This window comes from Seriola dumerili, unplaced genomic scaffold (genome assembly GCF_002260705.1).
Source record: "Seriola dumerili isolate Sdu_G_001 unplaced genomic scaffold, Sdu_1.0 BDQW01000036.1, whole genome shotgun sequence".
Taxonomy (NCBI): domain Eukaryota; kingdom Metazoa; phylum Chordata; class Actinopteri; order Carangiformes; family Carangidae; genus Seriola; species Seriola dumerili.
Window position 1 is genome coordinate 5,367,394 of NW_019174291.1, and position 23,036 is coordinate 5,390,429.

General features: G+C 39.9%; 1 protein-coding gene across 4 annotated transcripts in view; it reads left to right on the plus strand.

Moving 5' to 3' along the window:
• Positions 1 to 2,003: 2,003 nt before the first annotated feature.
• Positions 2,004 to 23,036, plus strand: part of il1rap (interleukin 1 receptor accessory protein) — a 28,239-nt gene continuing 7,206 nt past the window's right edge. Inside the window, exons 1-10 of one of the 4 annotated variants that reach the window (XM_022738528.1) lie at positions 2,004 to 2,083; positions 7,088 to 7,153; positions 8,393 to 8,588; positions 10,336 to 10,419; positions 13,285 to 13,510; positions 13,603 to 13,771; positions 13,870 to 13,941; positions 19,886 to 20,012; positions 21,116 to 21,282; positions 21,626 to 21,769. In XM_022738528.1, coding sequence (XP_022594249.1) covers positions 8,398 to 8,588; positions 10,336 to 10,419; positions 13,285 to 13,510; positions 13,603 to 13,771; positions 13,870 to 13,941; positions 19,886 to 20,012; positions 21,116 to 21,282; positions 21,626 to 21,769 — 1,180 coding nt within the window. In that variant the 5' untranslated portion in view covers positions 2,004 to 2,083; positions 7,088 to 7,153; positions 8,393 to 8,397. The remainder of the gene's footprint in view (positions 2,084 to 7,087; positions 7,154 to 8,392; positions 8,589 to 10,335; positions 10,420 to 13,284; positions 13,511 to 13,602; positions 13,772 to 13,869; positions 13,942 to 19,885; positions 20,013 to 21,115; positions 21,283 to 21,625; positions 21,770 to 23,036) is intronic. The other 3 variants (XM_022738530.1, XM_022738531.1, XM_022738529.1) reach the window with 3 other exon arrangements.

The window sequence follows — 23,036 nt, forward strand, 5'->3', positions numbered from 1 at the left end:
CGGAGGTGTAATCGAGTGGAAATAAGCTGAAGAGATGTAATAGCCCAGTGTCGACCTTTGAACCTGAGCGGGTGGTACACAGTGTTCACATGGTTGATGTTTCACCTACAGACTATAAAAAGTCCACTGCACATAATCTGTACAGATTGCAGGTGATCCACACAGCAATAGGCTGGATGTCATTATGGAAACTTGTCGGCAGAGTACTATATTTGAGGTGTCACATGTGATTACTTAACTGGATTAGAAATAGAAATAGAAAATTGGAGAGTGCGTACCATTAACGCTTACTCCTTACCACAGCGGCCATGGGTTTGAATCCAACCTGTGGCCCTTTGGCTGCATTGTCATTCTCTCTCTCCCCAACTTTTCCTGTCTCTCTTTCATTGTATCTAGAATAAAGGCATAAAAAGCCCAAAAAAATAGCTAAACAAAAAAAAAAAAACACATCTCACATCTTATCTCTGTCACACGGCGTTGATTTTTTACATGTGCAGATAATGCAGTGAGTTGATAAAGATGGAGTGATGGACAGAGGTAAAAGGGAGGTAAAGAGAGGTGAAGGTCATTATCATCCATCCATCTCATCTCCCATAACCACCTATTAATCTCACCTCAGCTGCAGATTTATTGACAGGCAAGAGACTCTGACACATACAGACATGCTGGGGAGGGAGGCCAGGGAGGGAGAGGGTGGGGGTGGGGAGTATAGTTTTCCTCACTGTTCTCTGGAAACAGTTGAGAAACTTCCCTTCCTCAATGAACGCAACATTTACATCAGTTTACAGAAGTTTTTTTCTCCTCTCAGATCAGATGTGGACACAGCTGCATTAAATGAGTCAGAGCACAGATCCTCCTGGTCAAATGTGACTCCAATACAAGAGAATGTTGTTCAGTCAGATCTTACCTGAGTTAAAGTACTGGAGTACTTGACTTAAAAAAATAATTGCAGTATTTGTTGTTTGTTGTTGTGTAATTTTTCCACAGTGCTATACAGAACCTCATGACTCTGAAACACTGCACCTGACTTACGTGTAGAACCTCCATACCATAAAGCTTGTAGAATATGATACAAAGGATATAGAAATGGCCATAAAAACAACCGAAATCAACAAAAGAAGCCATTGTCATTTTCATATTTCTTTTTTAGTCAGTGATGAAGTCTGGTCGTGGTAAACACAGCAAACATTCAAACTAAATGAATTTTCTTTAAAGCTTCAAACACAGAGCTCAGACCTCAGATGGTGAAAGAATCTTCAGCCTCATCTTATTCTAACGTCGCCATCATTAGGACCCTGACAGGTTCAAACATGACTGACAGTGGGAGGAGTTGTGATTCTCTATGATCAACACAGCCTATGGTCTATCACATTTTTCAAAATAAAGAAAATCCACTCACTGACTAAAAGCTGCTTCAAAGTAAGAGTCCTTCATAGAAATGTAGTGGCGTCAAAGTACAATATTTGTCTTTTTAAGTGTAGAGGAGTAAAAGTCAGAAGTTTATAAAAATATAATACTCAAAGTACAGATACTGAAGAATATACTCACTACTGAATGTAATCTACTCAATATGTAATCTAGTCTTGGCAGCAATGTGTTAATTAAGTTTAAAATTAAAAATTAGGGTTTCATTTACTTTTGTTGTTCCACAGTTGTTGTATGAAGTGTGTCATATTCATAGGATGACAGAAAGATGTTTTTTGTATAAACTTCTCTCTGCTGGTGTTTGGTGCATCATCTACTTGAAGTACAGTAGAAATAGAAGAGTGCATAAGTAGATGACGTACAGTATATGATATATGATATAAATATGTTCACAGAGTTACTCAAATGCGAAAGATACCTGTGCTTCTGCTCCTATTTATTTATTTTTTTCTCTCAGTGTTTTAAAGTAGAGCCTGACTGATTTATCATGAATGTTGCATCAACAGCTAAATTGTTGAAATAAAACAATGGGATTAAGAGTGTACATTAAAGGTCTCTCTATCCGTCTGCAGGGCGGTCTTCATCTCCACCCTCCTCTTACTCTTCGTCGTGGCAGTCGGGATTATACCAACTCTCAGCCAGTCCAGTTACCAGACAGGTAAGAAACAGCTGTGCAAGCAGAGGACACAAATCAATGACAGCCCTGGGACTGTGGGAATTCTACCGGAAAAAAACACAGTTTATACTTTTCATCAGCTCCTGTATCAGGCGCACACTCATACACAACACTGTGAAAATGAAATGACTAGAAAACATTAGAAAACCAGCACAGATCCATCCAAGTGAGGGTTGTTTTTATAGGTAAAGGGAATTAAAAATGATAAATATGATGCAATTGCTCTGTTTTCATACAGTCCACAGTGTTAAAGCCTCTCAGGTCCTTTTTTTCCCTCAGAGTTTTTTTTGTTCATGTTCGTGCAACCAACTCTGCAAAACTGGGGTTAATTAAAGGCAAAGCTCCTGCCCCAAGGGACAGTGAATGGATGGTTCCAGAGAGAGGAGGGTCATTTGTAAGACTGTCTGAGTGTGGAGGTGAGGAGGGGGGGGGGTTTAGAGGTGAGGGGGGGGTGGACAGTGGGAGGTCGGCATGGAGGAGGATGGATGGATGAGAAGCGAGGGAATGAGCGGATGCTGCAGGGGTGAGATGGATAGAGCTGATGGGATGAGGGTGAATGAAATGAGATGAAATTTAAATGAATCCTTGGGGAAACTGGTCGTTTCATCAACAAACTGCAGCACTACATACTGTACATATAAATACATGTAATGCCCCATCACTTCTCAGCTGTTTGACCATCAATAAGTGATAAAAACACACCCAAGATTAATATAAAACGTAATCCTCCTTAGAAAAAAACATAATAGATAGATAAACCATAAAAAGATGCAGCTGCTAGTGGATAATGTAACCACTTAAAATTATATATAAATTGTAAATGTCACTCTTGGATTTTGTTCTTCTGATAAGATTCTGATAAGTAAGATTTTTGAAGTCTGGTCCAGGAGGACCACTGGCACCATGTGACCATCTGTTTCCTGCCATTTACAGTCCAATGAACTGCCCCCTCTTTCCTTTTAGTCAAGGTTTGTGTATATTGAGGTATGACTTAGACTGGCCAGGACCCTGTCTCAACATCCAGCCTACCACAGCTTTACGAAGCAGCAGAAGAGGAACTTGACAGGGCACTGAGTTCAGTAGGATCAGGAAACAATGACTGACGACAAACAAAACCATATGTCCGTCATATTCGTTTCAACGAATACTACAAAGACGGTGGGGAAGATGAAGATTTTTACTCTTGTGGTTCTGGATAAACGCATTGAGAAATGTCATAGGACCAAATGATTTATTTCACTCCTTGCTTTCATATTGAACATCACAAAAAGGGTCCACCTTCCTTTTCCTTGCATCATATGGCAAACCCAATAATGCCCATTACTCATAACCAGTATGTTACACAATTATTAGGATAATGTTTTCATTATTGTAATGACCTCTTGTTTCCAGTAAAAATCATTCATCATATACAAAGTGTATTCTGCAATACAAAACTGTCTCACCCACCTCAGTGTTTAATATATTCTTCTGTAACTGTAGAGAATTATAAAACATTTTCCCATCTGGCACAAGACACAATATTTTCACTTACACTCTGTTTTTACTGTCTGCATTTAATATCCAACACACTCCTGTTGTCTTTATATGCAGCAGAGCAGAACGAAGCTAAAACCTGCAAGATAATAAAAGACCTATAGCAGCATGTTGCAGATGGATGGATAATGTGTGTGTGTTGGGAGGTACAGGGGTGGTAGTGGTGGATGGAGGGATGAGGCAGGAGATATTACTGTAGATGTATGGATGGATAGTGAGGGAGGAGGAGAAGGAGGTGGATGGATGTTGGAGAGGGTTTTAATAGAAAGACTAATACTCTGGCCGGGGAAACCTGACAGGTCAATTACTAAACACACACACACACACACACACGCACACACACACACAGTCGATCTCTGTACAGGTGTAGAGAGTCTCCATTAATCCAGTGTTCAGTGTTCAGGATCCTGAGAACCAGCGGTACTGAAATGGTTCTACACTTCAGTTTCTCAAACTGAGGCTCTGGACTCAGAACAGGCCACTGATCCTCAGTTCAGTTCACTTTTTGCTGCTGCTACAAGGAACTAATGAATTTCAACTTCCTTTTTAAAAGTGCATGTTCTCCTGCTTGTCTATTTAGAGACATCTGTGGAAATACATTTGACTCCTTTTTTTGTTTTTATGACTTTTCAACAGTTTTTACTTGGAGTTGTCTTCATAGTTAGTATTTTCATTATGGATTCATTTCCCAATTATGTCATCAATCATTTAGTCCATAAAATGTTGATATTAATAAAAATTTACATCACAATTTTCAAAGTGGTGTCTTCATATTTCATGTTTTGTCAAACCAGTAATCCAAAATCGAAGCATATTTCATCAAATAACAAATACAGTTGTATGCAAGAGTTGCAAAAGCTGTGACACAGTAATGTGCCCAACTTTTGTACATACCACAATTACTGTTTTAATTACTGTACTATTTTTAAGTTCATGAAATAAAAAGAAATAGTCAATTAAAAAAAGCCATTGAAATCATTTTCACTGTCTGTTTCAGTGGGTGTTATATTTACCTCTTTTCACTGAAATTAAATGACAAATGTTTTCAAAATTTTGATTGAAAACAACAGAAATAATTAATTGATTTTGAAAATAGTTGAAAATGAATTTGCCCTCAATTAACTGAAGGATTATTTAACTAACAGTTATTACACTACAGGCAGTGTAAACCTGCGAACCTTATAAAAAACAACATGAAGCCATAGAACTGTTAATTTAGAACTAGTATTCTATTAGTGTTTTCCTTTGGGAGTCTTGTAATCCTTTAATGAATTCCAGGAGTTGATGTCATACATAGCAGTCCATACAGGGTTCTGTAGGTGCTTGAAGTGGTGCCAGTGTTCCAAGTTCTTGAGGAGGTTCTAAAAGGTACCTTTTGGCTTCAAGGATCTTTGTGGAGTGGTTGAATGGGTTTTAGTGATCCCAGAGTTCACACCCCTGAGGAGATTCCAGAGGATCTTCATGAGGAAACTTATTAAACAGGGTCAGTAGCTCTTGAGGTTGTTCTTGCAGTTCTTCAGGTAGTTTCAATGGTCTTGTATGTGTTTTAAGTTGTTTTGTGGGGGTTCTAAAGGACTTTTGTGTTTCAGGGGTTCAAGTAATCTCTTAAATTCTTGGTATTCAATTCAATTCAATTCTATTATATAAAATTATTATAGAGAGAAACCCATCAGTTCCCACAAAGAACAGCACTTGGTGACGGGGAGGAAAAGATCTAAAGTGCCTTATAGTCCCTGAAGTTCTTTGTATCTAGTTTCTTTAAGAGATTTGGTGTTTGGATCTGGTGGTCCTTAAAGAAGGTTGAAGACTTGTCAAAGGGCTCTTGAGGTGGCCCTCGCTTGAAGTAATATAAATGATCGTTAAGGTTCTGTCATCTCGTCTTTTGAGGTTTTTAAAGGCACTTATTGGTTTTAGGGGTGCTAGGGTAGGGGGCAATCACTATCGGACACTTATACTATATCATCAGTCTGATGAGATTATGATTTGTGGTCTAATTTAGGTGTTAGAGTCTATAGTATTGAAACGTTGGAGGAGGCCTGTCTGTGAAGAACTCATTAGTCATCACTATTATTATCGCGTACTGAACAGTCATCCTCTTTATCCTACATTTAATTAACTCATCCATTATAAATGAGGACCTAAAGACCCGGAAGAGCATGTCTGTGATTTGATTGATTGATTGATTGAGTGATGACTGAAGACTTGAGTCAGTGTGGAAATCATTAGTCAATTAAATCAATTGGCAGGAAATTACTAGCTAAGCTAATTTTGATGATTAATTGATTACAATGTGAGGACTAGTTTCTCTTTTTAATATGGTTGTTCCTGAAACCTTCCCTCTGGACAATTATTGTGAAGTGTAGAATGGCCATAAATACTAGTATTAGTAGTACTAATATTAGTAGCATTAGTAGTCATTACAGACAGGAATCTGGAATCAAACCAGGGACATTGTGGGTAAATCATATCACTGCTATGCAGATGATTCTCAGTTGTACCTCAAAAAGTTGCAAAATTGTCTATTTTACAAATTGTTAAATGCAGTTAAATTTGAATGACTGATCATTTTCTACAGCTCAGCCCGGGTGGCTTTGTCTCCAGTGTGAAGGAAAGCCTTTGTTCCCTCTTATCATCTGTAAAATCCATACTGACAAATCCTGGTCTTCCTATGCACTTGGCACTGACTTTATTATTTAAATAACTCCCTCTTCACCTGTGTTAGAGACTCTTCACTGGGTTATTTACAGGCCTCCAAAATGCTGCTAGAAATCTTTGGACCATATCTTCAAAGTCTCATAAGTCAGGCTTTTTTATATGTCAGGCTATGTTTGCTCTGTGAAAGTAGGAGTTAGAGGCAGTTTCAAGATACTTTTAAGTTAGGGTAAGAGAATGGTGTTAACTGTCGTGGGCTCAGTAGATTTATGACGACAGCCTGATACCCACTGCAGGGCCTAGTGACAGGTCAAAACACCATGTAAACAGGAATGCTTGGCTTCCAGAGAAATCTTTGGCACAATTCACTGACTCCCTGTGAAATCTAGTAGGTCTCTGAGGTCTGATCAGGGTTTTTTGGTGGTTTCTTGCTCCACACATCTGACAGACATAAGGAGACTGAGAATTAAATGCCTCCATTTGGACATCAGATCTGCAACAATTAGAGAAGGGCCCACTTGTTTATTTAACGTTGTCCTCGTTTAGATTTATTTAATTAATTAATTTAGTTAATTAATTACTGTCATATTCTGTCTGTATTTTATGTTTTGCTGTTTGTCTTTGTGTTTTATTGTGAAGCAGCATCTGTCATCTGGTCCTGAACAGTTATAGACAGATGTTACTTTCACTGCATTTTAAAAACAGTTTAAAATCAGAGATCCAAAGTTAATCTGTTCAGATTAACGCAGCAAACATCATCATGAGAAATGATAAATCAGATATTTGTTTATGTTTCAGAGATTTCCCATCCTGACAAAAATACATCACTGAGTGCTGGACTATTTTCAGCAGGAGGGTCAGAGGGTAAGAAATCTGTCTTCTGTCCAAAAATATCAGCAGTCTGCTTACATCTGTCTCACTCTGCACGTCTGTTTTGTTGTTTCCTGTCAGATGTCTCTCATTTTGCCCAGCAGTGTATTCTACATTTAACAAATAAAAGCAGTAGAAACAGTTTAACCTGTGATAAAGCTCGTCCTCTCTGACGGACATTGTTTTTGGGTAGCAGCTCAGATGAGTTTCAGTGTTGTAATGGAGCAGCTTCCTTCTCTGCTTTAATCCTTTAATGAGTTGGAAGTGTAACAGCATCGTTCGTTTAACAAGGCCAGTTAACAACAACACCCATTAAGCTCTTTTTGATCCTCACATAAAAACTCAAAATCAGAGCCAGACCACCAGCCTGGACCCAGAGAGAGGGACAGAGAGAGGTCCCTCTGCTCCTCCTTCAGCTCTGTCAGTGAAAAATTATGAAATTATTAAAGGGACATTCAGCCACAATTCACTAGTGAAAAACAACATTTTTGACCATGGAAATGGTCTATAGACTGCACTATTGTAAGACTATTGTACCTCACAGTGGAACAAAGTAGTTTATATTGTACAATCACACTTACACTAATGTGGACAGAGCAGCCATGGGAGACTCTTAATGGATGACCTTTTCCTGCCACCTGGTTTATATTTGTTTAAAATTTCTGCATTTATCAGAAGCCATAATTTTCACACTTTTAATGAACCTTGCTTTTGTCATGTGAAGATATATGCTTTGATCCCTTTCCTTTAGTTGTATACATTGTTAGTGTTGTCAAAAACTACATTTATACACTTTATGCATATATTTATGCACTTGATTTCTTTTAGCTGATACTGGTCCAGTGAAATTCACCCGGTCAGGCCCTGATCCTTAAACTGCCAGTTTAGATGGTACCCCCTCCCCCTCCCCCCTTTGTGGTTAGAGGTTAGGTTGTGAACAACTGGGAGCAGCACTTTCACCCAGGTATTAGCTCAGGACGTCTCTAATCAGAACCACATGGACACATTGGGTTTCCATAACATTTACTGTGCACATTCACAGAGGATGAAGCTTTTTGTTTTTGAAGCTGAAAGCACTTTGTGAACACAGCATACTGACTGTCTGCAGGAAACAGGAAGTCTGGTTTAAATCTACTAACACTTCCTCTGGTTTGTTTAAGTCATATTTCTCGACAAACAGCCCTAGGTGGATTTTTAATTAAAAATTTCTCTCTCTCTCTCTCTCTCTCTCAGAGCCCATGTGTTATGACTGGGGGGAATCCAATGAGGAGGCGGTCTCAGTCCTGGAGGGCCAGGCTGGTTGGCTCTCCTGTCCTCTTTTCTCTCATCCCTCTGTCTACAACTACACATCCACCCAGAGTGCCGGACACAACCTCTTCTGGTACCGCCTCCCTGAGGGTCATGACCTGGAGCAGCCAATCACATACAGGTAAAACTGCATGAAGTTCTACCTGCTGCTTTGAGACATCGTCTTATTTTTCTTTCTACCAGTGTAAAGTGTACTATTCCTCAGCTGCTGGACCACACCCCATGAGGGTAGTGATGGGGGGAGATGGAGCTGTCAATCAAACTTTATTTGTTAATACAGTTTAAAGTGCTTTACATATCACTGACAAGCTGATAATAAGTGTAAATGTAAACAGTAATAATTAATAATTTAATAATAATAATAAGTGTAATAATAATGCGCAACACAAGAAATAAAATGAATGAAAAAGATTTAAAAAACATAAAATAGATAAAAGACAACACATAGATGGAGGAGTAAAACATTTTAAAATATGATTAAAATAGCTAGAATTGTTGTAATTTGCTCCACAGCAATGCTGACAGTTAGCCAGCTAGTGTTAGCAACAGTTGCTGAACACATTCATAATAAGGATAATAATAATGTAATAACAGGAAGTTAGCTAATGTTATCATGTCTACTGTAGCCATCACTAATAAAAACAGACATGTAACATTATGAACCATCAGGTTTCTGACACATGGGGGAGAAGAAAAAACAGTTCTGAGTCCAGCTGGACCCTTTGGCTGCTCATAGGGTTCTCCTCTCAATAAAACAACCAGTACTGGCCCCACAGTCAAACTGGGAGAGAAACTGAGACCGCGGTCACACCAAAGACACTGACTGAGCTGGCAACTACTTAAAAAATTTTGTGGATGTTTTTTGTCATTCTGCTGGCTGACCAGGATTTGAGCCAATAGTTCTTGGTCCATTCCACCTGTGCTCAGGTCTTATCTCTTTCCTTGTCTGAGGTCTGTTTAGATGAAAACGTGGTTTCTTCTTCAGTGGAGGAAATTCTGGAAGATCACTCTCACCTGAACTCTGCATTGTGTCACCTAACCTGTGAGAGCAGCCTGTGTCTTTATAAACGTGGGGAGGACCAACGGTTTAACAGGGGGACTTACATGCACTAACATTCACATGCTACTGGACCGTCTACCAAAACACAGAACAGAGAAACGGATTACAGTACACACAGAGGGGTGTGATTTAAGTCTCTGCTCAGGACGCCACTATATCTTTACATAGAAAATAGTTGTTTGCTGCTGTAGTATTGTTTAAAATCTCATTTACAGAACCTTTAAACAAGATTAATTATGGCCGGGAAATAAAAGTCAGACTAAAGAAGAAAGATCTCTCAATCACTTTACAACAGCTTCACATCTATTGTCTCATATCTTTTCTTCTCATCAATTACAAGAACAGTGTTTTGTCTGGTGTCCCGGGGTGTGGTTGTAGTTCTCTTGTCTGTAGTGATATACCTGTAAGTATGAACTACAGCACAGGTGCATTGTTGGACTGAATGTTTCACTGTATATTTCCTGATTCAGAATCAGCTGCAGATAAGAAGAAGTTCAACCTGAGGAGAGTTTAATGATTGACAGCTGTGTGTGTGTGTGTGTGTGTGTGTGTGTGTGTGTGTGTGTGTGTGTGTGTGTGTGTGTGTGTGTGTGTGTGTGTGACTAAATTAGACACTTTGAAAGTAACTGAAGGATGAAGTGCTCTCTAACGATTTCCCTTCCAGGGAGGATGTATGGTGTTTTGGAGGCAAGCAGCTCGATTAGCGTCACTGAGGACATTAGATTTTGTTCTAATGTCGTTGTAATTGAATCGTATCTGATTTACATTCGTTCAGGCTCTAATGAATTATGATGACTCTCCTCTGCAGCTTGCGGCTCAGTAAGGACAGAGAGAGGCTGTGGCTGCAGCCGGCCATGGCCGAGGACACCGGACTGTACATCTGTATGCTACGGTGAGAGACTGCAGTTCCTCAAATCACCACATTCTGTATTTTTGTATGTCCTCTGAATTACTGAATTATTAGTTTTATTAGCAAATAGTTATGGATTACATGTTTTCTTCAGTGTATGAACTCCAAAGAGTCCCCTTCAGAGGAGACCAGGATCAGAACTGTAGTCAGAAACTCAAAATTAAATTCAAAGCTCTGATAAAATGAATCATCCTTAGAAATCCGATGAAATGAGTCTTCAGAAAGAAAATTCTGATGTTGAAGGTCGTCAGGTGAATCTAACATCAGCAGCTCAGAGGTCCGACCTTCAGATCCTCCAGATAAAACCTGCTGCTCTCTCAGTTTCGATCCTCCGACTCTTAATCAGCTAAAGTGGCTCTGAGAGCGTCTTAAAGATCTGCCACTGCTCAGCTCAGAATTACAGAAATGGAGCTTTAGGGCTCAGATGTGACCCGCCAGCTGGACAGGGTCCAGACCTGCATGTGACACTCAACAGGATCAGTTCATTTCCTAAGAGGGGGTCTGCAGTTCACTCAGCTGAGAGGATGAGGCAGGGTGAGGAGGGTGGGGGCTGACTTCAGGTCCAGTCAAAACTTAATCACTCCAAAGTTCTGGTCTGTGCAGGATTCTGATTGGACCTGATTCAACATAAACAACACATGCTGCCTCTTTACTCATCAAATCAGAATGAGAATTATTGACCTGTGTTTACAGAGAGTGTGTGTGTGTCAGTCAAACTGCAGAGACAAAGGTGTGTGGTGAGCATCATGTGACCAGTGTAGGATCTTTAGCATCAGCTACGCAGTCTGTTATATAGTAGGGCTGCAACCAAGGATCATTTTTATTAACAATCTGCCAATTATTTAATTAATGAATTGATTAGTCTATAAAATCTTAAAAAATCTACTATCTACTAGTATCAGCTGATTTCAGCTCTTTATCTGTTCTCTTCCCTCCTCCTCTCTCACAGTACAGTATTTTAATACAGCAGAATATATACAGTGTGTTAGTAGCAGTAGTAGACAGTTGCTGTTTGATGTGTTCGGTCTATCTCTGGAGAAGCTCAGTAGTTATTTCCTCGTTCACCAGTCTTGCTCATGTTACCAGTGGTCATGGTTCAGTCTAAAGGTTTTTGGGGGTGTCCCAGTGCAATAGCATGTGATCTGTCTATGGCATGACTGAAATACAACTGCAAAAGGCAAAGTGAACCTGGAGTGCTTTGTGCTCACAATGTACAGGTGAAGCAAACCCGCAACATGGACTTGAGACCACCTCTCTCAACAGTGGAATTATGATCACTCAATCACTCGGTCAGCGACATTTGTGATTATAGGGCTGGCCCCACTGTTGCGGTCCAGCCAAAAATTATTTAGTGAAAACAAGCAGTGCTGCCGTCTGACTACAAGAGAAGGTCGGTGATAACAGGGGTACAAAACTAGACCAAATTTAACTGTCCCCAGAAGGAGGAGTATACACTTGAAAAGAATACGTCTGGATGTCCCTGTTTTTGGTATAGAGCCAGAGTTTTTTCATCTGGACTCCAGAGAGCTGGAGAGTCCAACATACACTGGTACACAGACGCACACACACACAGTTTGTATAGACAAACCTGAGAGTGGTGTGATTGAAATTCTTGTGAGCTGAAGAATGACCAGAAGTTTAGATGTCTCAGACAAGTATTTGTTGATAGCTGACGCACCATGAAGAAAGTGATGAGCAGTACAATTACAGCAGGTCAACCACAGTAGTGCCACAGCAAGTTCTGAAGGTGTCTGGTCTGACAGTGGGTACATATTCCCAGGTCCGCACCTTGCTCCAAATAAGGTTCTTCCAAAACCTTGTGTGTAAAAGTGGTATTGGACACATGCTCTTTCCTACTTAATATCACATGTGTCTTGTCCTTTCCTCTACTTAGCTCATTCTCGGCGAGTAACTGTAATTGTAACTGTAACTGGATTTTAGCAATATTCTCTAAGTTTATGCTTTTCCTTGGTTACCCAGCAACGGAGGACAAAAGTGTGTCCAGATGTCCACTGTCATAAGGGTGTCTAAATGGTTATCCATTGTATAAGACAGTGAAAGTTAATGTTAACATGTTACCGCCAGCAGTGAGATACGTTTAACATCACTGGCCTCAGACTGGAAGCTTCTAATCGACTGAGAGGAGGAAGTCTCAAAGACATCGGTCACATACATACATAAACACACACATGGGCGCGTGTGCACACACACACACACACACACACACACACACACAGACACACACACACACACGTCAATCAGCATTTAGTGGTAGATGGAGATAAGTCTTTGCCAGGAAGTACATTACTGCTCCAGCTGAGAGTCACCACAGTGCATGCTCCTCTGATGTTCAGTGGTAGAAGATGTGGAACACAAAGTAATATTCTGACTTCACTTTACTGACATTAAACTATTACTGCTTCTGATAACAGTGCTACAGCATCACTGCACACAGAAGATCTGAGTGATCTGCCCACTTTGATCTAGTTTGATCTTCCTGTGTGGTCAGTTGTTACATCACGCTTCCTCTCTCTTTGAAGGAACACACTCACTCACCTACACAAAAAGACTGTTCTCAGAGTGGAGACAGACGTCTGTCCCCAAAAACAAGCCTTGCACTCACAGAAGGCGTGACCTGGTTTTGTGGTTTTTTGTTGTCCTAGATTTTTTCTTCAGTCTCATTTTGTATTTTCTCTGCACTGCTTTGTCAAAATAAAGTCAAAGGTCCAAGACGTTTTAAGTGAACTATGAGTCCCAGAGGGCATTGCTGTAAGAACCGTCCAATCAGAAGAAGACAGAGGGTCAGTTGTGTTTGGTCTGTTGACATCTCCTGTCTCTGTCTTGCAGTAACAAGTCGTCCTGCAGTAAGATCGCCATGCGTCTGAAGGTGCTGCGGCTTGACGAGGTGGTCCGTGAACCCGACTGCCAGCCTCCGGTTGTTGTGGCACCCACTCATTTGGTCATCCCGTTGCAGGAGGAGAAGACCCTGGAATGTCCCAACCTACAGGATGCAACCAAGATGGCCGACGGTCCTACAACTGTCACTTGGTACCACGTGAGAGTAGAGCACATGGTAATACATCCATCCATCTGTCTGTCTGTCTATGTTTCTGTCTCCCTGTCTGACCTGTCTTCCTCTATGACCTGTCTCTCTCTTTGTCTTAGAAGTGTTACCAATATCCGTTCTGGAACAGTGAACGGCAGCAGAAGGGAGCCAGTCTTCAGTTCTACGTCATGTATTTAGAATACCAGGGTTTATATGTGTGTACAGTCACCTACCTGAGGAGAGGCCGAGCACTCAACTTCACCAGGAGCATCAACGTCACTGCAGTCAGTAAGAGAGCCACACCACCACCCACAATACCACCTCCACCTCTACTACTACTGTACAGACAATAGAGATTATGACTGTGCTCTGCTTTACTCTTTCAGATCCGTCCAATCTACCCAAAGAACCCAGCATCCTCCACCCGACTAAAGACCAGGTCTTCACTGTCAAAAAGGGTAGGTCAGAACAACTGCACCAACTGTCAGACAATGAAACAGCTGGAATTGAGCCTTTTGAAATCCCAGTTAATTTCAGTACTAGACCAGAGACCAAGACACCACCCAGTAGTGATTTAGGAATACCCACCAAGACTGAAAACTAGTGTATGCACATCCCAACCTGATACACACCGCCAAAATAAAATACCTCTGTGTTTGCCTTCATTTCTCCAAAATGGAGCAACACTGTTCAAACTGTCTCAGAATACCATACCTTTAATTAACCAGGTACAAACGTTACTGGATGAACCTTATACAAGTTTTCTTTCAGATTGTTTAACATTTTGATTGGCTGCTCACTTGCGTCCCATTTGACTGTGTCATGCGTTATCGGGACCCTGTGCTGTATGTATATGAGGCTGCAGGCACATGGATCAGTGCAGATGACAGTCAGAGGTTGTTGTTGAAGGATGCGGTTGTCACGGTGATGGAGTGTTACAGCAGAACTGGTTACTGCGGTAATTTGCCATCGATCAGAAACGATCAGTGAAACAGGAAAGAAAAACTGTAACACAGCAAAGATGGCTGCCAGGGTAGAGTGTTGATACTGCAGAGATCATAAAATAACTAAATACATCCATGTTCTCACCTGATGCTGCAGAACACAACAGACTCAACTTGACCCCTCTCAACAGAGCAAAATAAAAGACATCATTCAGTCGTTAACTGAGTCCGTTAATCTTCAGGAAGTCACAGAATGATTTCATTTTTGATTTTTGAATCACATTTTGCTGGTAATTCTTTTGTAGTGTTACTTGTGTAAACATTAGAATACGGGACCTTAACCTGTGATGGAATATTTTTCACAGGGTGGTATTACTGCTGTTCATACCCAAAGGGTCTGACTACTTCCTCCACCACTGGCCCTCCTGGTCATTCTTTATATTCGGTTTTGAAAAGTTGATTCATCTGTTCAATCCTCGTTGGCTTGACCTCTGCGATACAGAGTCTTTGTCCTCAGACAGACCAGGTTCAGAACCATCACAAATTTACTGGATTAAAAACTGTATTCTAGGAGGCTCCATGTTTAGAGTGTGGTGAGCTGCAGCACTCTTCACTCCTGTGTGGTTTCCAGCACATGGAGATGTGAGTTCCTTTAGAAAGACCTGTGGAGGTTTACACAGAGTCTTTCAAACGGGAAAACATAAAGAAAATACAGCATCTCAATCTGAAGCTACAAACTTCAACTCACATGTCATAAAAACATGAAAAAATAAACATAAACCAACAATAAACATAACCCAAGAAGCAAACAGACTGTATACATACTACAGATGTTGTGGTAAACAGCTGGATCCGTCATTGCCCTCTGTTGGGCAGGTTTGTAACATAATTGGACTTAATTAGAACAAATGGAGCATGACTAAAGTTCTGTAACCTAACATATTCATATCTGTGGCCTCATAATACACGTTGGTAATATAAGAGCTGGAGAACTGAACTCTTAGAGCTTTATGAAGGTATATGAGGTCTCACTTCTCTCCTCTTCTTCAGCTCTAAATGACAAGAGGGGAGTTCCATCATATGATTCGTTAGTGTCACTTGAGTCATGGTGTGGATGAGTGTTTAATTGTTTGGGGAATGATCTCAAGACTGTGTTGTAAGCGTCTGACAGGTGCCTTTCAGATGAGAGGTGAAACGTCTTCAAGAACCTCCAGCAGGACCAGTGTCTTTGTAAAGTCTTAGAGAGATCGTGACCTGGAGACTCAGAATCTCCACAAACCTGTGAACTGAACACACACAGTACTTACTGTTTACCACAGAGAATCTCTACAGAAGCACAGAGAAGCTCAGTGTTGAGTTCACTATTCAACAGTGAGCAGTGTCGATTGCTCTAAGACTGCAAGGGAAGCTCAGCTTCCCCTAAAATGTCAACAAAATAAGTGGTCAAATATGTACTGTTGTGTGTACATTTCATTGACTAAATATGCGCTAGAACACGTTCATCTTTTGTTCAGAATCAGCTACTTATCACAGGTAACCGACACGACTTCCTTCTCATTCATCCCCGCAGCGCCACAGTGCTTTACACAGTGTAGACGCCGAGCGTCTACTGACTTCAATGGGGAAGCACAGAGTGGGTTGTTCCACTGCAGCGAAACTAGACGGTCATTGGATAAATGCTGGGCTTTGTCCCGCCCATCGGACACTCAGCATCTCTGGGGGTCTATGGGGCAGTGGGCTGGCCCGGACACTCGGCTTCTGCATGATGATTGGATGATCTGTCTGAGGCTGAGTCCCTTTTTGATTGACAGCGAAATGAGCGAATCAGCGATCTTGAAGTATAAGCATCCACCGGAGCATTTTTCAAGTTTTTCATTCTGTTGTTCGGAGTTGATCTGGAGACGTTACTGATCCTCAGCCACTTTGTCTTTGTTAAAAACGACTAGCGTTGTGTTTGGCGACTCTGTTCTGTCACTCTGCGAATTTACATATAAATAAACGGACACATTTTATGATGTAGGCCGAAAATGAGCTTCCCCTCCTTATAAGACCAGCAGCCGCCACTGACAGTGAGGCTTTAACAGAGAGGGTTGTCACTGTTCTGATCTACTCTGAGCAGATTTATAATCCTGAACCACACAGTGCAACTACAGCTCTGCTTCCACATGAAAGAATCACTGTGTAGAAAACTTCTCCTGTCTGATTTGCTCGTTAACTTCAAGTGACTTCACACCTGCCAGCCTGCAACTAGCAGTGACAGGAGGATAATTAGTCCTTAAACAAGGATCTTTGTATACAGACACACAGACACACAGCTGGAAAACAGCTGGATTATCCTGATAAATTAAACTCAGGCAGTTCAACAACTAACAAAAATATTTCTTTTGATTGACTAATTAGCTCAGCCTCTGAGCACATCAGTCGACCAGTGACTGCAGTGCATCCATTCCTCAGTTCCAGCTGTTACAGTTAGATCCTTTATTTTCTTCCTCCTCCTCCACCTGCAGCTGGACCCTCAGGACATAAAGCTGCCGTGTCAGTGACGGAGAGGCAGAACATCCTCTGCCAACAACTTCTTGTAAATTGGTTTTCCTGTGAGCAGCTTCAAAAGCTTCTACATTCACAAAGTTAATCATCCTTACAGAATTAGTCGAGGCTGCAGGAGCTCGTCCCATAAAACAGAACAAGCCGTTAACAGTGTGTAGGGAAGCACTCATCCTGTGAAGACACACACACACATGCACACACACCATCAAACCGCACGTCATATACACATGCAGTGAATATTACTGCAGATGAAAGTGAACAGTCAGTGAACAGCAGGATTACACTCACCAGCCTGTGTTCACTTGATAAATATTTCAAGGAAACGTATTATAGCTGACAGGACTTCATGTACAGATGCTCTTCACTGTTTGATGCTTTATTATTTTTATCAGTGACAGCCGCTTCATTAACCTCCATTTAAGACCTAAATATACAGTATCACCTGTTTTATCTCATGGTAAAATAATTATAAAAAACTATCACACAGTGGTATCTTCTGTAACCAGACAATCGGCGCTACAAAAAAAGATTCAAAACCTCTTCTGTTACATTAGATCACTTCATTAAAAACCAGTTTGGTTTTTGAAACACAGTGACAAATAACAATAGGACACAATTGAGACAGACAGATCACAGCAGACAAAAAAAACCTGTCCTGTAAAAAATGAGCCCATAGGTCGTCCGTGCAGCAGGTTATTATGACCCATAGTTAGGTTTTGTTGCTAGACGACATCTAGTGTTCATAGTAGTTATGACAGGAGCAAAGGAAAAAGTGCAGTGACGTAGTATAAAGAGAGACAAAGTCCACGTCAGGAGGAGGCTGTGGTGAATGGATGAATATGACACAGGAGAGTGGTGTTCCATTCCCATGTGAAACCAGCAGTTTATATTGTTTCTATTATCCATGACTGTTCAACAAAATTAAGCACGTTTGTTATATTGTAACCATGACAACAAAGACCATCTAATGTTGAAGAAGTACTTATTTTAACCCAAACCGCCATCTTGTCCTAAACCTAACCAAGTCATTACTGTTATTATAGTAACCATGGCAACAAAGGTTCAGTACGCCTGCCACCGTAGGGGCGCTATTTCAGGAGACACTGCTATGGGTCATACCAGAGGGGTGAAAAAAAAGACCTGTGTGGTTGGTCAGTTTGGAGGAGCTGTTGGAGTCCAACTATCCACAAAATTTAAAAGCAAATCAACCACAAAATGACTAATATTAAAAATGAGACGCAAAATGACCCCAAAGCCACAAAAAGACACAAAACAATTCCAACAATACACAACTCAACCACAAAGACACAAAAAAACTATAAAAAGACAAACAAACATAACATAGACACAAAACAACCACACAGAGACACAAAACACCCACAAAGAGACACAAAACAACCACAACCACAAAGAGACACAAAACAACCACAAAGAGACACAAAACAACGACACAGAGACACAAAACAACCACAAAGAGAGACAAAACAACTGTAGTATCTTTAGTGCTAACTAAAAGTAGTAATAAAACACTTACATCTAACTGGGTCCGATGAGCGGTTGTCTTGAATAATTCAGGGAGTGAATTAATGTATGGTTGAACATTGACAATTCATTACCTCACAACTTATACACAACAATACACAAGACTTTATTTTTTAAAAGAATGGAAAATAAAAAATAAAATAAATAAATAGATAAATAAAGAAAATCAAAAGAAATAGTCCGCTTGTTCCTTTAATCCACAGGTACTCCTTATGATTAAAGAGCTCAAAAGTTCAGTTCAAAGTTGTTTCTTGTTGTATCTGTTCCAAGTGTCTAATAGTGTCATTACTATTACTACCCTGTTAGTGTGTGTGGTCTTATCTGTAATCCAATGAAAGAATGTATCAATTCCAAATGAGAAGTCCTCTGTGGGCAGTTCCTGCGGCAACACCGTTTCTCCAACCATCCACAGGGTCACAGGCTGAGCTCGCCATCTTTGATTCTTCAAATTCTATCTGGTCACAAAAAAAACAACCTACACAGATTGTGCAGGATAATAAGTTATCCGGTTCTCTTTATGTGTCTAAGATGAGATCTCATTAAATTCTTTAAGGAGATCAATTAAGGATATACTTTAATTAATTAATTAAATTTAATATACTACAATGACCATATTTTAACAGCTGGTATTTATAACATGGATAATTTACCATAATTTCTTTAAAACAGATGTCTTTTTAACTTTAACATAAATTATTTACAATGAATTTTCCCTCTGTCACATCAACATTTGTTTTCTAACAGTAACAGATTGCTTATTATGAATTTATTATGTCAAAACAATTTTTAACATTTACATTAATTATTTGCTGTATTGTTACATTTTTATGTAACATTTTAATATACTTTCACTCACCGGAGTTGCTCAACATTACAGAAGTTACCTCCCTTTCGCTCAAAGCTGGACTTCTATTAAAAGAGCAACTTATTAGTATTGAAACATGGACATTTATCTGACTTTTATTTGTGGTGTTACCTACCAGGAAATGCTCGGTTTTTGTTCACATGCTCACACACGTCTGCTGTTTTGGGAGTGCTGCTGAGGTAACAAGAAGAGCTCATGTAGCCCTCTCAACATTACAGCTACACAGTGTATATGCGCCCCTTGCGGGAACAACATGTAATTACATCTGTAAGTCACATATATGGGTTTTGTAGCCCTATATTACATGTGAGTTACACAACCACAAAGAGACACAAAACAACCACAGACTCAAAACAAAATGAAGACAGAGCAACTTACTGTTTGTCTTTTTTTAAAAGTAATTCCTTGAAACAGCTGCTCATTGTAGGTTTTATCAAACACACTGGAGAAGATGGTGCACTTAAGTATCTGAGGTCTAATTGTGTATATTTCTCTCCCCCTCAGATACAGAGGTGCGTCTGGTGTGCAGAGGCGTGCTCCCCTACCTGAACTCTTCCTGGGAGATCTGGTGGACGGTCGATGGGAAGACGCTGGATAAACTGGCTGACCAGCGCTTCACCAACAGCAACAGGTAGAAAGAAAACATCTCTATCTCCAGTCTGAGATTTTGTCTCATTGTGAAGGATGGGTAGATATAATATAATTTTACTGTATGAAATTCATCGCTGCTGTTTGTGATTTTCTTTTGGATCTGCTGGAGCAATGGATGAAACAACTCTGTATGTGAATGTGTCTTTAATAATAATCAATTAATTAATTTATCAATACAAAATTTAATACTAAACAGGCTTGAATAGCTCAAACTTGGACGTATGACTCAATATCAATAAAAGGCCTGCATTATATATCCTAATTCAGTAAAAGTACAGACACATTATCAGCAAACTGTAGTTACAGTATCACAGTAAAAGTACTTCCTGTAATAACAGTATCACAGTAAAAGTACTTCATGTAGGTACACTATCAAAGTAGAAGTACTTCATGTAGTTACACTATTACAGTAAAAGTACATCCTGTAGTATCACAAAGTACTTCCTGTAGTTACACTATCACAGTAAAAGTACTTCCTGTAGTTACACTATCAAAGTAAAACTGTCTGTGAATGTTCTCATTCGTCCAGGTCATAGTTATCTCTCTCTCAAATTAAATCGAAGGCAACTGGACTTGTATTTGTCTGTGGAAGACGTTTCGCCTCTTATCCAAGCGGCTTCATCAGTTCATCATGTATTGGTCTCTCTAGTCCGCACTAGTCAGACTAGTGTCACAATAAAAGTACTTCATGTAGTCACAGTATCACAGTAAAATTACTTCCTGTGGTTATGGTATCACAGTAAATGTACTTCTAAAGTAACTATAACTAAACTAGTAACTATATTTGTCAAATACTGTGTAGTGGAGTACAAAGTAAAATATCTCTATCTGAAATGAGGTCAAGCAGAGGTATGATGTAGAATAAAATACAAATACTCAGGTAAAGTACAAGTACTTCAAAACTGCACTTAAGTACAGTGCCTGAGTAAAAGTACTTATTTACTAACTGGTGTTCAGAGAGCTTTACTTCTAGGTCTCCACAGATTAAATGCAGGGTCAAACACACAGGATTTATTGGATATAAATCTTCCTGGAGGTCCTGCGTGATTCTGACAGTCTGTGTTTTATTTAGAAATATACAAGGTCTGTGTGTGTTTGCAGTCTGTTGACTTATTACTACGGGGACCGGACAGAGGAGAGCGTGCTGGTGATCAAGGACTTCCAGTCTGAGGACCTAAACAGAGAGTATAACTGCTCGGTGAGGAACGACCGAGGCTTCGAGACCCGCAGAGCTCAGCTGGAGGAGGAGGGTGAGAAAAACACATACGTCAGCCTCTGATGTGTGAAGCTGGAGTCAATAAATATGTTCCCGCCCTCCTTGTTGCAGTGTCACATGATACTGACACATTTTGGTAAATGCTCCTGTTAGTCGTCACAGGTCAGCTTCATCTCTGTGCTTCTACTTTGCTGTTTTTGTGACCTTCAGCATTGCCTGCTGATGTTTCACAATAAAACACATTATAATGACATTAATCTTGATGTACAGTTTTATTACAGATGTACACATAAGCTGATTATTTGCTTAATGACACAGAACCTTCCTATATTACTGTGGAACAGTTGTTAAACATCAGGTGTGTCTCGTTGTGTCAGTGTCGCTGCCATCGATGGAGCTGGGTTGTGGTCTTGGTGTGACCCTAGTCCTCATGCTGCTTCTCTTCGTGGTTTATCATGTCTTCTGGTTGGAGCTGCTGCTGCTCTATCGCTCCTGGTTCGGCACTGATGAGCGACACACAGGTGAGCAACAGGTGACACTCCAACCTCCAAACCTCGGTCAGGTGCATGGTCCATTAACTTGCTTGGATGAAAAGCCTCTGAGGTCTTTGATGATGACTGTAAACTCTCAGGTAGAAGCTGGTATTTAGTGGGAACAGTTGGTTTTATCACAGTATTTTCTCATTGTGTTTTATATTATTATTTTGTTGTGTGCCATTTTAATCCGTATCCTTTCATGATTTGCTGCTACAGTTTGATTAACTGGTGGGTGTTACCAGGTTAAAAAAAATTGTGACACTCACAGTTAAATAGGCTTATTATTTAATATGGGGCAATCAACAAACACATTTCGGCTACAAGCCGCTATCAGCTTAAGTCAGCTTAAGAAAAAGTAGCAGATCAGCTTGATGAGGTACATCTGTGACTGAACCAGGCAGAAACTGAATCTTCATAGGGGGAGGTGTGGCTACACATCAGCAACACATATCCTACATAGAGGAAACGATAATTATAGAAACCATAACAACCATCTATGCTGAAAAAATGTGCCAAAACTAAGAATGTGACTAAAGGACAAAGGTTCATAGGGACATACATACTGTGGCCAACAAGGGCAAATGTGCTGCAACAGCCCAAAACACTATTAAGAGAAATGAGCTGCAAATTCAGAAAATGCTGCAGATTCAAAAACACATGTGAAAATACAAAACAAATACAAGAATAGAATTTCAGCTCATTTCTCTTAATGTGTATGTCATAAAGTGTTTTGGGCCGCTGCAGCGTGTTTGCCCTTATAGGCCACCGTAGATACAGCATACAAAGATTAAAGGCAGAGAATATGAATCTATGTTTAGATACTCAAAAAATATAAGTGAAATTTTGAATTTTTTTTTCAACCACAATAAACAACATTTCAGTATATCTAAAGAATCTGAATTTAGCGAGCACAAATGGGTTGTAGAAAATTCAAATTTAGAGCTATGTGTCCATGTTAACTAGTTTGAAAAAAAAGATATATGTATATGTATATGTATATATATATATGCAAGAATAGTTAAATATTTAGAAATTATTTAGAAAAGTAATATATGAAAAATCATTAAAAAAAAATTAAAAAAACTTTAGCAACTAATAGCAACTAATTTAAATCAATACAAGAGAACCTAATAAAATGTCACAAATACAATACCAAAAGTGATGGACAGAATATACAAAAGGAATACTGGTGGGGTGGGGCTCCCCATAGAAAGTTTATGGGAAACAGTTCAGCACCAATTTATCAAACTCA